At 38.6% G+C, this 15770-nt stretch overlaps 1 protein-coding gene across 4 annotated transcripts in view; it reads left to right on the top strand.

The window, feature by feature from the left end:
* Positions 1-15770, top strand: part of STPG2 (sperm tail PG-rich repeat containing 2) — a 636117-nt gene that overhangs the window by 389980 nt on the left and 230367 nt on the right. For 3 of the 4 annotated variants that reach the window (XM_059887727.1, XM_059887728.1, XM_059887729.1), the window contains one exon: positions 7151-9231. The exons of the other annotated variant lie outside the window; for it this stretch is intronic. In XM_059887727.1, the coding sequence (XP_059743710.1) occupies positions 7151-7555 (405 nt within the window). In that variant the 3' untranslated portion in view covers positions 7556-9231. Of the gene's footprint in view, positions 1-7150; positions 9232-15770 lie in introns of those variants that run through there. 4 annotated transcript variants of the gene reach the window in all.

Raw genomic sequence — 15770 nt, forward strand, 5'->3', positions numbered from 1 at the left:
GGAAGCAACAGTTAGAACTGAACATGGAACAACAGACTGGTTCCAAATAGGAAAAGGAGTACGTCAAGGCTGTATATTGTCACCCTGCTTTTTTAACTTATATGTAGGGTACATCATGAGAAACGCTGGACTGGAAGAAGCACAAGCTGGAATCAAGATTGCCAGGAGAAATATCAATCACCTCAGATATGCAGATGACAGCACCCTTATGGCAGAAAGTGAAGAGGAACTCAAAAGCCTCTTGATGAAAGTGAAAGTGGAGAGTGAAAAAGTTGGCTTAAAGCTCAACATTCAGAAAACAAAGATCATGGCATCTGGTCCCATCACTTCATGGGAAATAGATGGGGAAACAGTGGAAACAGTGTCAGACTTTCTTTTTGGGGGCTCCAAAATCACTGCAGATGGTGACTGCAGCCATGAAATTAAAAGATGCTTACTCCTTGGAAGGAAAGTTATGACCAACCTAGACAGCATATTGAAAAGCAGAGACATTACTTTGCCAACAAAGGTCCGTCTAGTCAAGGCTATGGTTTTTCCTGTGGTCATGTATGGATGTGAGAGTTGGACTGTGAAGAAGCCTGAGCGCTGAAGAATTGATGCTTTTGAACTGTGGTGTTAAAGAAGACTTTTGAGAGTCCCTTGGACTGCAAGGAGATCCAACCAGTCCATTCTGAAGGAGCTCAGCCCTGGGATTTCTTTGGAAGGAATGATGCTAAAGCTGAAACTCCAGTATTTTGGCCACCTCATGCGAAGAGTTGACTCATTGGAAAAGACTCTGATGCTGGGAGGGATTGGGGGCAGGAGGAAAAGGGGACGACAGAGGATGAGATGGCTGGATGGCATCACTGACTCGATGGATGTGAGTCTGAGTGAACTCCGGGAGTTGGTGATGGACAGGAAGGCCTGGTGTGCTTCGATTCATGGGGTTGCAAAGAGTCGGACACGACTGAGCAACTGAACTGAACTGATAAAGTCTGTCTAGATTAAATTTTTTGAATATGAATGTCTATTTGTTTCAGAGTCATTTGTTGAAAAGAATATTTTTTCTCCACCTAATTACCTTTCCTCCTTTGCCAAAGATAATTAAACTACGCTTGTATGGAAGCATTTTCAGCCTATTCTGTTCCACTGATCTATTTATTCTTTTGCCAATATCACATTGTCTTCATGACTAGCATTAGTCTTGATAACTATCATTAGTCTTGAATCTGGGAGTGTTAGTCCTTCAACTTTGTTGTTCTTCAGTATTGTCTAGGTTATTATAGAATAATAATATTCCATAATATTGTCATTTTGCCTCTCTGTATAAACCTTAGGATCGGGTTTTCTATATCTACAAAATAGACTTCTAGGATTTTGATTGCAAATGCATTGAATCTATAGCCTTTTAGGTAAGAATTTTCATTTTACTAACATTGTCTTTGTTGTTGTTGTTCAGTCACTCAGTTGTGTCTGACTCTTTATGACCCCATGAACTGCAGCACACCAGGCTTTCCTGTCCTTCACTGTCTCCCAGAATTTGCTCAAACTCATGTCCATCGAGTTGATGATGCCACCCAGCTATCTTATCCTCTGTTACCCCCATCTCCTTCTACTTTCAATCTTTCCAAGCATCAGGGTCTTTTCCAATGAGTTAGCTCTTCCCAGCAGGTGGCCAAAGTATTGGAGCCTTAGTTTCAGCATTAGTCCTTGCAATGAATATTCAGGACTGATTTCCTTTAGGATGGACTGGTTGGATCTCCTTGCAGTCCAAGGGACTCTCAAGAGTCTTCTCCAACACCACAGTTTGAAAGCATCAATTCTTTGGCATTCAGCCTTCTTTATGGTCCAGCTGACATCCATACATGAATACTGGAAAAACCATAGTTTTGACTACATGGACCTTTGTGAGCAAAGTGCTGTCTCTGCTTTTTAAAACACTGTCTATGTTTGTCATCACTCCAGTGTTCTTGCCTGGAGAATCCCAGGGACAGGGGAGCTTGGTGGGCTGCCGTCTCTGGGGTCGCACAGAGTCGGACATGACTGAAGCGACTTAGCAGCAGCAGCAGCATGTTTGTCATAGCTTTTCTTCCAAGAAGCAAGTGTCTTTTAATTTCATGCCTACAGTCACCATCTGCAGTGATTTTGGAGCCCAAGAAAATAAAGTCTGTCACTGTTTCCATTGTTTCCCCATCTGTTTGCCATGAAGTGAGGGGACTGGATGCCATGGTCCTTGTTTTTTGAATGTTGAGTTTTAAGCCAGCTTTTTCACTCTCCTCTTTCACTTTCTTCAAGAGGCTCTTCAGTTCCTCTTTGCTTTCTGGCTTTAGGGTGATGTCATCTGCATATCTGAGGCTATTGACATTTCTCTTGGCAGTCTTGATTCCAGCTTGTGCTTCAGCCTGGCATTTCACATGATGTCCTCTGCATATAAGTTAAATAAGCGACAATATACAGCCTTGAAGTACTCCTTTCCCAAATTTGAGCCAGTCTGTTCTTCCATGTCTGGTTATTTTGCGTGTTGACGTGTATACAGCTTTCTTCAGGAGGCAGGTAAGGTCGTGTGGTTTTCCCATACCTTTAAGAATTTTCCACAGTTTATTGTGATCCACACAATATTAGCTTGGGATATTTCTCCATTTATTTATACCAACTTTAATTTCTTTCATCAGAATTTTGTAGTTTTCCTTATATAAATCTTGTATATATTTGTTAGAGTTATACCTAAGTATTTCACATTTTTGAATACTAATGCAAATAGCAGTGTCTTTGATTTCTAATTCCAATAATTTATTCCTTGTATATAGTTAAGCAACTGACTTTTCATATAAATTTTGTATCTTGTAGCCTTGCTATTAGTTGATTCTTTGAGATATTCTACATAGACAACTGTTTTATTTTCCTGAAAAGGGAATTTTGCTTCTTTTTCAATCAATATTCCTTTACTTGGTTGTCTTTTTACAGTACAATATTAAATAAGTATGGTAAGCAGGAACAGCTGTCTCTTGTTCCTGATTATAGGGAAAAAGCATATAGTTTTTCACAGTATTAGATTTAGGGGGGGTTGTAGATGTTTATCTGGAGAAGGCAATGGCACCCCACTCCAGTACTCCTGCCTGGAAAATCCCATGGATGGAGGAGCCTGGAAGGCTGCAGTCCCTGGGGTCGCTGAGGGTTGGACACGACTGAGCGACTTCAGTTTCACTTTTCACTGTCATGCATTGGAGAAGGAACTTGCACTCCACTCCAGCGTTCTTGCCTGGAGAATCCCAGGGACGGGGGAGCCTGGTGGGCTGCAGTCCATGGGGTTGCTAAGAGTTGGACCCGACTGAAGCGACTTGGCAGCAGCAGTAGCAGTAGATGTTTATCAAGTTCAGAAGTTTCCTTTTTATTCCTAGTCTGCTGTGAGTTTTATCATCTGTGGACTTCCCTGGTGGCTCAGATGGTAAAGAATCTGCCTGCAGTGGAGGATATCCAGATTTAATCCCTGGGTCAGGAAGATCCCCTGGAGTAAAGGAATGGCTACCCACTCCAGTATTTTTTGTCTAGAGAATTCGGTAGACAGAGGAGCCTGGCAGACTTATAGTCCATGGGATTGCCAAGAGTCTGACATGACTGAAAGACTAACACTTTTTCACTTTTTATCATGAACAGTCTGGATTTTGTTAAATGCTTTTTCCACATCTGTTAATGTGACCTTATGATTTTTCTTCTGGTCAGATCTTATAAACATGTTAAAAACGGACATCCTTGCAATCACACTAGTGGTATTTACCAGACAGAATCTTTACCCTTGAAATGCTTTTATAACACTATGAACCTGATCTGTCAACAAGGCTGGTAATTATAAATAAGTCTAAAATTTATTAATTTATAAGGCACAGCTCTCTTGAAAATGTCACTTAATCTGTGTAATTATGAAAATATAAAATGGAACTCTTTAGTGACTGAATTGCTTCCTTCTGAGTAAGTATTGTTTGTTGTGTATGCATCATTTAGAAACCCACATGTTTGTCTGGGCCAGGACCAGTGACAGGGAAGGTGGACTGACATAAATATGCTGATAATCAGGCTGTTTGATGTACCTCAGGTCACAAATTTCTTTTCCTCTGACCCAGGAGTATCATTGTTCTTGCCAGCATCATGAAATAGTAACAAGCTAACTAATTAACTTGTGAGTAAAATAAAATCCCAATCCATTGCATTTCTACTGCCTCTGGTTGACTGGAGCTACTTAGTAGCTACCACTTAAAAAAATCATCTTCTCTCCAGTTTTCATAGTCCCCACCACTGTGGCTCATTTTCAGTTGCCTCTTTTTATAATTAAGTTTTTATTTTCTTTTTATAAAATTAATAGGCATTGTAGAATAGTGATTTGCTCTGAGGACTCAAACTATGACTCCTGTATTCAAGTTTAAATTTCCCCACATAAACCTGTATGTCTGTAGGCAAGCTATTTAAGCTTTCTGTTCTTCGGTTTCCCCATCTGATAATAATGGTGGAGAAAATAGTAACGCTTTCTTTATGTTAGTTTTGAAGATTCACTGACTTAGTTACTAACTAAATTCTGCTAATTTAGTTCACCAGGTTAATATGCTTAAAGTACTTAGAATTGTACTGGCCAGCTAGTAAATGTTAGTTGTTATTATTACAAACCATGCCTGTATTAAAAATGAGAAAGTAAAGGGGGGGATATTTAGTTCAAAATTTGAGAATAAGAAATTATTTGTGGAATTTTTCTGTGTGTTTATTCAAAGTATATTTGTATTGGAGAATCAACTTAGTAATATTCCAGGTAATTATTGCAAGCTGGAAACATAAGATTAGATGGTCATCCTTGTAATAATAATTTTTGTAATTTTTTAGTTTTATGGAAGTTTGCATTAGAACTTTAACTTTGGGCAGAAACTTATAGTATCTGAAGGTTAGATATGATCTCAACAAGGATGGAAGATCTTATAGAACATTCTAAGCTTTCACAGTTCAGAGTACCTACAAATATTATCAGAACATCCATTAATAGTTAAATGATAAGAGGAATAGTAGCAATGCTCATTCACTTCAGATTTTAAAAACAGAAAAGGTAAATGTGATTTTATGTTTCTTCATGAATAAAAGGTTCTCAAGATGCTTTCCATCTGTCAGTTTATGATGATGATAGAGGTAGATTAATCATTAATTTTTTGAGGCTATAATATTGACTATCTTGGCCACATTCTTCTGTAAAATGACATATTTTTTGAAGTTTGAGCTCTTTTGGATGTCCAGTAGAGAGCTTACTATGATGTATATAACTTGTGAAATGTGATAAAATAAACTTTCTGCATTTAACCAATAGGAAAAAAATAGGGATAACTAATAGGAAAGAGCCCATAAATCCATAAAGTAGAGAAATGTCTGCTTTATAATTTTAGGAATTTGATCTTGAACATTTTCTATAATATTGTATAAGCAAGTGTTCTATTATTAGTGGCTATTTAGAAAAATACCATTTGACTCAAATGATTAATTCCATCATTGCTAAATTCTAATGAGACTATTAATGCCATCAGTACAGACTGGTTCCAAATCAGGAAAGGAGTACGTCAAGGCTGTATATTGTCACCGTGCTTATTTTAACTTATATGCAGAGTACATCATGAGAAATTCTGGGCTGGATAAAGCACAAGCTGGAATCAAGATTGCTAGGAGAAATGTCAATAACCTCAGATAAACAGATGACACCACCTTGATGTCAGAAAGCAAAGAACTAAAGAGCCTCTTGATGAAAGTGAAAGAGGAGAGTGAAAGAGTTGGCTTAAAACTCAACAGTCAGAAAACTAGGATCATGGCATCCTGTCCCATCACTTCATGGCAAAGAGATGGGGAAACAGTGGAAACAGTGATAGACTTTATTTTTGGGGGCTCCAAAATCCCTGCAAATGCTGACTGCAGCCATGAAATTAAAAGACACATGCTCCTTGGAAGAAAAGTTATGACCAACCTAGACAGCATATTAAAAAGCAGAGACATTGCCAACAAAGGTCTGTCTAGTTAAGGCTATGGTTTTTCCAGTAGTCTTGTATGGATTTTGATTTGAGTGAAGTCGCTCAGTTGTGTCTGACTCTTTGCGACCTCATGGACCTACCAGGCTCCGCAGTCCATGGGATTTTCCTGGCAAGAATACTGGAGTGGGCTGCCATTTCCTTCTCCAGGGGATCTTTGCAACCCAGGGATTGAACACGGGTCTCCTGCATTGCAGACAGATGCTTTACCATCTGAACCACTAGGGAAGCCCTGTATGGATTTGAGAGTTGGAATATAAAGAAAGCTGAGCACTGAAGAATTGATGCTTTTGAACTGTAGTGTTGGAGAAGACTCTTGAGAGAGTCCCTTGGACAGCAAGGAGATCTAACCAGTCCATCCTAAAGGAAATAAGTCCTAAATATTCATTGGAAGGACTGTTGCTGAAGCTGAAACTCCACTACTTTGGGCACCTGATGCAAAGAACTGACTCATGTGAAAAGAGCCTGATGCTGGAAAGATTGAGGGCAGGAGGAGAAGGGGACAACAGAGGATGAGATGGTTGGATGGCATCACCAACTCAATGGACATAAGTTTGAGTAAACTCTGGGAGTTGGTGATGGACAGGGAGGCCTGGTGTGCTGCAGTCCATGGGGTCTCAAAGAGTCAGACACGACTGAGCTACTGAACTGAACAACCAGCCCTGTCTACAAATGCTAAGTTGGTAATGGTGCTACAGATTTCTAGGTGATTCTATTGTTATATCACAAAAAAGTGAAACAAGGTTTTAAACAGAGCAAATATGTTAAATAATGTTAGAGTAACTCTATCACAGAAATCTTTTTTGAATCTCATATAAGCCTGTTTCAACACCTATGTTAATTTTATTTTTTACTGAAGATGATAACTAGTAAAGATCTGGCTTCTGATTTGACTTTTTTTAAGTTATGCCTTTTGTAAATTGCTGAATTGCTTACAGAGTCGGTTCCAGTTCTGTAGAAACTGAGTTAAAAGATGTGTGCTATCGAATTCCATAAAAGTAGTGACTTTCAAAATTAAATCCTAAACTTAGAATGTCAGTTTATGAACATATTGAGAACCTAGTGACATTAGTCACACTTAAAATTAAAGAAAACAAAATTTACTGTATTCTGTTTTTCTTTGGAAGGATGTATTTCTTTGGAAGGGATTTCTTTGGAAGGATGATGCTAAAGCTGAAACTCCAGTACTTTGGTGGTGTTGGAGAAGACTTCTGAGAGTCCCTTGGACTGCAAGGAGATCCAACCAGTCCATTCTGAAGGAGATCAGCCCTGGGATTTCTTTGGAAGGAATGATGCTAAAGCTGAAACTCCAGTACTTTGGCCACCTCATGCAAAGAGTTGACTCATTGCTAAAGACTCTGATGCTGGGAGGGATTGGGGGCAGGAAGAGAAGGGGACGACAGAGGATGAGATGGCTGGATGGCATCATTGACTCAATGGACGTGAGTCTGAGTGAACTCCGGGAGTTGGTGATGGACAGGGAGGCCTGGCTTGCTGTGATTCATGGGGTGCAAAGAGTCGGACGTGACTGAGCGACTGAACTGAACTGAACCTGGGTAAGCATTCTCAGTGTTTCTATTTGTTCCGCCTAACCACAGAAACTCAAGGCCATGAAGTCAGCAAACCAAGATTATCAAAAATGGAATATGTTGACTGGAACCAGAGGTCTTAAACAACCAGAGGACCGAAACAGATGGAGATATTATGAAATAACCAATCTCAACAAAACTATATGGGGCAATGGTCACGTAAAGCCCCTCAAACTTTTCTTTAAATACACCTGCTTTCTCTTAGAAGGCAGGACAATAATTCTTAAGGTGTTTGTCTACTACCCTCCTCATTGGCAAATCAATAAAATTCTCTTTCCTTTATTTTCAAACACTTGGCCTCCTCATTCTCATTCAGCATCACGGACATGGACAGTTTCCAGTAACAATTTCTCTGCTAATATATAGTAAAGAAACTAAGGAAAGATCCACTTAAGGGGAATAGTTAACACACAAACATTTTGAAATAATTTATATGCAAATACAATAGAATTCAAAATTAAGTACTTACTAATAGATTACACAGGCTTCCCAGGTGGCTCAGTGGTTAAGAATCCACCTGCCAAGCAGTAGACATGGGTTCAATCCCTTGGTCTGGAAGATTCCCCTGGGGAAGGAAATGGCAACCAACTCCAATATTCTTGGTTGGGAAATTCCATGAACAGAGAGAAGCCTGGTGGACTACAGTCCATGAAGTCACAAAAGAGTTGGACACCACTTAGCGACTAAACAAAAACAGATTACACCTACAAAATTTCTTGTTTTTAAAATAGGGCCTACCAATGATAAAAAAAAAAAAGATTAAAATACAAGTATAAATAACATAATCAGCACTTACTATGGGCTAGCCAGCATACCTACTTTTTTCATAACACTTAAAATGTACAATTAAATAGATCCTATTAACAGCCCCATTTTAAATATGGGGAGTTTGGGGCTCAGTTTTCAAATTCTCTGGATATGAATGAAGGAGGAGGAGGTAAAAAAGTTAGTAGAGCTCCAATGTCTGTTTTATCAAAAAAGTTAACTCTTGATGATTAGACTATGCTACTCATAAGGCCCTCAACAACAAAATAACAAAACAACATTTCTTCCTTATGCTTTCCCAGCCTCCAAGACCATCTTGTACATGGCTAATACATACATAGTAACTGTAATCACAACTATATAGGGATTTGGCTTTAATGAATTTATCCCTAAAAGCTTCAATGACTTTAAGAATTTTAAAAAATCTATAGTATGTGATTCCTCCTCAAGCGTATACAGTATTACCCACTGTTAGGATGTTGGCATCTGCATCTCACTTAAAACAGGTGATTTTCTATTTGTCTCTCATATGCAGGAACATAGTAACTACTCTAACGGTATTTTCTGAACAAATGCAGACCCAAAGAGAAACCTATTAGTGCCAATGGAAGTAAAACCGAAGTGAAAAGGTCTAAGATAACAACCATTCTTAACGAGAAAATACAAGTTTTAGATAATGTGGAGAATGTTTAATTGAGCAGGGGTTTTGACCTCTGATATGAATAGGCTCATTTCATGTTCTATACAGAAATGAGGAAAGGAAACTTATTAGAATATTTCAGGACATGCTCTGCTGCTGCTGCTGCTACTGCTAAGTCGCTTCAGTCGTGTCCGACTGTGCAACCCCATAGATGGCAGCCCATGGGAGTTTTCATGGAGTGGGTTGCCATTGCCTTATCCCAGGACATGCTCTCATCAGTGCAAAAAACATTTATGGGAGAAATTGGATGCTATGGTAGGGATCAACGAAGCTTAATTTTATAACCATTTTAGTTGTCAACTGTCTAGTTATGACCAACCTAGATAGCATATTGAAAAGCAGAGACATTACTTTGCCAACAAAGGTCTGTCTAGTCAAGGCTATGGTTTTTCCAGTGGTCATGTATGGATGTGAGAGTTGGACTGTGAAGAAAGCTGAGTGCCGAAGAATTGATCCTTTTGAACTGTGGTGTTGGAGAAGACTCTTGAGAGTCCCTTGGACTGCAAGGAGATCCAACCAGTCCATTCTGAAGGAGCTCAGCCTTGGATTTCTTTGGAAGGAATGATGCTAAAACTGAAACTCCAGTACTTTGGCCACCTCATGCGAAGAGTTGACTCATTGGAAAAGACTCTGATGCTGGGAGGGATTGGGGGCAGGAGGAGGAGGGGACGACAGAGGATGAGATGGCTGGATGGCATCACTGATTTGATGGATGTGAGTCTGAGTGAACTCTGGGAGTTGGTGACGGACAGGGAGGCCTGGCGTGCTGTGAATCATGGGGTCACAAATAATTGGACACAACTGAGCAACTGAGCTGAACTGAACTGAACTGAATGGTCTAGTGATTTTCCGTACTTTCTTCAGTTTAAGTCTGAATTTGGCAATAAGGAGTTCATGATCTGAGCCACAGTCAGCTCCTTGTCTTGTTTTTGCTGACTTTATAGAGCTTCTCCATCTTTAGCTGCAAAGAATATAATCAATCTGATTTCAGTGTTGAGCATATGGTGATGTCCATGTGTAGAGTGTACTCTTATATTTAGATTATGTGCTAAATATGTCTGATTAAGTGAAATTTGGGTATTTTTGAGGTATATCCTTCCTATAATATCTAGCATTTCCTCTTACTATTTTTTTCTCACTAAATGGTGATTAGTATGATTTTTCTTGATTCTTTAAGATATGTTTATTTACAGTTTTAATGAGAACTAAAATAACTTCCTGATCTTAGAAATACTGATTGGTAAGGAATCTGCTTGCCAGCACAGGAGACATAAGACACGCAGGTTTGATCCTGGATTGGGAAGATCCCCTGGAGGAGAGTCTGGCAGCCCACTCTAGAATCATTTCCTGGTGAATCCCATGGGCAGAGGAGCCTGGTGGGCTACAGTCCATAGGGTGACAAAGAGTTGGACAAGACTGAGGCGGCCTAGGAACCACATTCTCAGCTGTGTATGGAAGAAAACTCAAAATAGCTGTAGTAATTTCTTTCTCTTTCATGTAAGAGACAGGCAGTCTGGTGCTGTTACAGAGAATCCACAAAGTCACCAGGTACATGGGCTTCAACCAGCTTATCATTTAGCAGTCCTGGCCTGTGGCCTTTATCTTTCTGATTCAAAAGGGCTATCAGACATCACATCTTGTTCCATGTACCAGAGGGTGAGGGGAAGGGTGTCCCCTCTTCTCTTGAAGGAAATATCCCCCAAATTTGCTACAAGATGTTACTGTTGTAATTGGATAACAATTTTCTTTACAAAGCCAGTGGTTTAGATACATGGCTACATTCAGCTGTAAGGGGCCCAGCTAAAAATTAGGATATTAAAACCAATTAGCAGTCTCTGCTACACTATCTTTTGAAGAATACAGGTATGTCTCAGAGTGTTAAAAAAAAATACTATTAAATCTGGCTTTGTAAACTACAGTAAATTGGTCAGGCTATTACAACTTAGTCATCATCATTTTTTCATGATTAAATTGTTATGATAGCTATAATTGGTTCTGCATCATCTGCTAAGAAAATGGCAGCATTATTAAAAAAGCAGTGAATGCCGTGTCATACTACTCAACTTTTCAACACATCTAACCACTTTAGAGTTCCTTTCAAGCATTTTTACTGGGTCGGTAACAATATTGAGTTGCAAAGAGCCTGTTATGGCTTATGAACTATAGTACCTAAATATCCTTTAAGGCTATTGCTTTAGGACAGTATCCATATTGCCTAAAATGCTTAGGTAATTGGCTTTCAAGAAAAAGAACTGTACTTCATACTTTTAATTTTGGAAAAAAATGGAAAACTACCAATCTAAATTTGTTAAAGATTGAAATAAAAATGGCTAATTCAGAAAGTTGCTCGTATGAGTAATTCTCTTTTTTCAGAGTAGCACTACCTCTTCTTGTCTTCTGATGAAACTACTTACATATGAGACAAAAAACCATCAGAAAAATTTAAAAGTGCAAGTTTTTGTCTGCTCTGGTTATAAGGGAAACAAGTCATTTGCTTTACAATTTAAGAATATTGCATAGCAGTACAGCTAATGATTTAACTTTGATTAATTTAATAAGACACAGCATTTTAGAATTTGTGGAAACCTTTGAGAATACACCCTCCAAATGCCATCATTTTATGTTGAGGCACCATAATCTGCAAAGTTTAAGTGACTTTGCAAGGTCATGTTATTGAGTTAGTGGCAATGCTGAAATCAGGACTAAGGTTTTACTGCCTTTTAATCTAGTGCGTCCTGTCTCTGTTCCCTCCCTCCTTTCCTTCTCCTTTCCCTTCCATCCTTCCTCCCTCCCTCCTCTGCTTCCTATATTGCATTAGCATTAAAATATTTGTGTATCACACCAGGTTCATATATGAAAAGTATTATCAGGTCATAACGGTTAGTTAGTGGCAGTACTGAGGTAAGCCTAAATATTTCTTTGCTCTAATCTAATGCACCCTGTTTCCACTAAGTATATTATCATCACTATTATATCAAGAATTTTGTTTTATCTAACATTTGAATTTCAGGATTTAGATCAAAATTATTAGAAATATAAATGTTTCAAGTGTGAGAATGAATAAATACCTGCTTTGGTTAGTCTCTTTTAATGTTATCAATAGAAATATAGTGCCTCACTGCTTAAAGCTGCTGCTGCTGCTGCTAAGTCACTTCAGTCGTGTCCGACTCTGTGCAACCTCATAGACGGAAGCCCACCAGGCTTCCCCGTCCCTGGGATTCTCTAGGCAAGAACACTGGAGTGGGTTGCCATTTCTTTCTCCAGTGCGTGAAAGGGAAAAGTGAAAGTGAAGTCACTCAGTCATGTCCGACTCTTAGCGACCCCATGGACTGCAGCCTACAAGGCTCCACCATCCATGGGATTTTCCACTGTGTTAAAAGGAACTGACCATTTGAAGTTAGGGTAACTTGAATGTTCACTCATTCTGTAACTCTGGATATGTTTAAAGGATTGGTTGCAGAGCATTCAGTACCATTCCTTCCATTATGCTATTCTGTTTTGAGGGTGAAAAACTGAGTCTAGGGTCCACAAAATTATATGTGAAATGAGCATACCCAAGTAAAATGTGATTATTGCTTTAGTAGTTTGAGCTATTTTGACCAATTTGCTGCTATATTATCACCTTCCCAAAATAACCAGCCGGAGTCTTACCTTCCTATGTTCTGAATTTTATGAATTACACTTTAAATTTTCAATATCCTTATAATAATATATTTCCTAAATTTCTGCTTCTGCCCCTTCTATTCCTCCTCCTCCTTTTTTCATTATCATCAGATTTAAAAAAAATTTTTGAACCTTTGTTACATGAATCACCTGTTGCTATCTACAACTGGAGATACAACAAAGTAAGGCACTTTTGCTCTCAAAGAACTTCCAGTCTGGTTAGATGAACAGGACCTATCCTAGCAGAGACTAGTTAACATTTCACAAGTGGTATGAATGATAAGCATTAGAGAAGATCAAAAAAGGGAGAGATCACCAGTGAGTGGCTAAGTCCATTGATAGAAACTTCAGAGAGAAATATCCCTTATGGACTAGACTTAAACGATTTAATCAGAATATATTATAATATGCATACATTGTGCTAAACCCTTTGGGTCATTGTTAGATATCCGGTTGGATATTTTGAGCACATGTGTGATAAACTGCTTGACATGGGTAATTTATGATGAACTAAATCATCCTTTCAAGCAAATTCAAATTTAAAACACAAAATGAGAAATTTCATTCAGATGATATAAACTGATTACAAAAGTATATACTTAAAATATGTGTGTACATGTATTACAAAATGTCAGATGTGTTCTACACTGTAATAAAGAGATAGGATAGGATAGAAAAATCATGTATGTTTCTGCACTTTAATTATTTTCATAGTTAGTTATAGGAGCCTGCCAAGGTGAAAAGAAAAACAATATAAAGCTTCATATTCTTAATTTAATCCTGGTAGAAAATATAACTGAAGCCAGAGGGTACAAGCCTCAGTTGACAGTTTAATGAAGACTTTTGAAAGAATGCAAGACTCTTGGTGCTTTAAGACAAGCCCTGAGCAAATCATTACATCTGTTTAGATGAAAAAAGGGATTGATGAATATTTGTATAACAGTTACCAAAATATTTAAGTTAAATGTATGTTTATTTTTATTTAGTTTTCATAAATTTGAATTTTTCTTTAAATCTATCAGCTACAAAAGGCAAAGTAATATTGAATCATTTGTTTTTAAAGTCCCAAGGGCTGTTTACTTGTGACTGTGAAATTATTAAATATTTATTATAGAGGACTACATGTTAAAAAGTCTGTGTGAAATATCTGCCTTTTCATTTAAGATTGTAAATACGATTGTTCATTGGAAGCTGATTTTACCTACCATATTTGTAGTATCAACTATAAACGCACTGGTATCTTTTCCTGTAACTTCCTTCTGTAAGCGGCTTCTGTTTGTTTCTTAGATGGAATGTATCAAGGACTTTTTCCCCTACAGGCTTATTTACAGTAGATCTAGTGATTCTAATTCGCTCATTTTTGAAAACATCACTGGTACTAGTTTTTTTTCCAAACATTAAGTTGTATTATACCCAGTACCTATTTTTGCTCAGGTTTAGAAACTGCTGCAAATATAGAGATAACAGGGAAAATTCAAAAAGGCATTGATTTCCTGGATTTTTTTTTTCTAATTTTATTTTATTTTTAAACTTTACATAATTGTATTAGTTTTGCCAAATATCAAAATGAATCCACCACAGGTATACATGTGATCCCCATCCTGAACATAACATAGAACCCAGTAACTGGATGCCTCCCCTATCCCACTAATAGATTTTTAACATGAATTTTACAGTCTTTTGGTGTCTTCCACACACCATCATCAGATACCTTCCTATGACTAGAAAAGATGACTGTAGCCTGCCAGGCTCCACTGTCCATGGAATTCTCCAGGCTGGAATACTGGAGTGGGTAACCATTCCCTTCTGCGGGGATATTCCAAACTCAAGGATCAAACCCAGGTCTCCAGCATTGCAGGCAGATTCTTTACTATCTGAGCCACCAGGGAACCTGTCTTCTTGCTCTAGGCAGTTCAAGTTCATACAGAACTCCTTAGGATAAACTCAGCTGTGTTGTCTTGAGATCCACCCCTAAAATTCCTTTCCTTTAACTCTATATATCTTGGAAGTACCTTACAGTGCCTGACACGTAGCTATCACAGCAGCAACAATACAAGTAGTAAAAATGATAATAATAGTGGTAGTGGTATTACTAAACTCAGGTCCAGATGCTGCTCAAAAATCAGTCCTTGAGAGGCAAGTGCCAGGAGGAATGGAAAAATTGCTTTAATCTGAAGGCCAGACGTCTGGGGAGAAGACAGATTCTTGTCCCAGACCAACTCTGAAGATTTTGCTCGGCCATGAAAGTTTTAAAGGGAAAAAGGAGAAACAATCTCACTCACTCAGGTAGGGAATCAGCCTGCTCCTTATTTCCCGCTGTGTCCAGATGTGTCGACTCCTTGTGATCTTTATTTAAAAGCTATCTTGTTCACAGTCTGTTCACAAGTTTACTGAAAGGGAAGCTGGGGAAAAGATGTTTGCTATTTAGTTGCTAAGTTGTATCCATCTCTTTGGGCTGCATAGGCTATAGCCCACCAGGCTCCTCTGTACATGGGATTTCACAGGCAAGAATATTGGATTGGGTTACCATTTCCTTCTCCAGGGGAAAAGATCTAGTCATCTGTTAATTATTCATTTCTACTTTTTTGATCTTTGGAGAGAGTCAACAGGTTAGACATTTTGTAATCAAAAGATTTGAAAGTGTGCTTAGGCCAGAGATGAGTAGAGCATGGAGGTGGCTGGTTTAAAAGTTAGTTGTAATATATAGCTTTATTGCAATATACAGCTGAAGCTTCAATTCTTTGGCCACCTGACACGAAGAGCCAACTCACTGGAAAAGACCTTGATGCTGGGAATGATTGAAGACAGGAGGAGAAGGTGGCAGCAGAGGATGAGATGGTTAAATAGCATCACCAACTCAATGGATATGAATTTGAGCCAACTCGGGAAGATAGTGGAAGACAGAGAAGCCTGATGTGCTACAGCCCATGGGGTCACAAGGAGTCAGACATGACTTAGTGACTGAAGTACAACAACAACAAAGCTTTATTAAAGGCTTCCCTGGTGGCTCAGTGGTAAAGAACCCACCTG

The sequence above is a fragment of the Bos taurus genome, chromosome 6, assembly GCF_002263795.3.
Source record: "Bos taurus isolate L1 Dominette 01449 registration number 42190680 breed Hereford chromosome 6, ARS-UCD2.0, whole genome shotgun sequence".
Lineage (NCBI taxonomy): Eukaryota > Metazoa > Chordata > Mammalia > Artiodactyla > Bovidae > Bos > Bos taurus.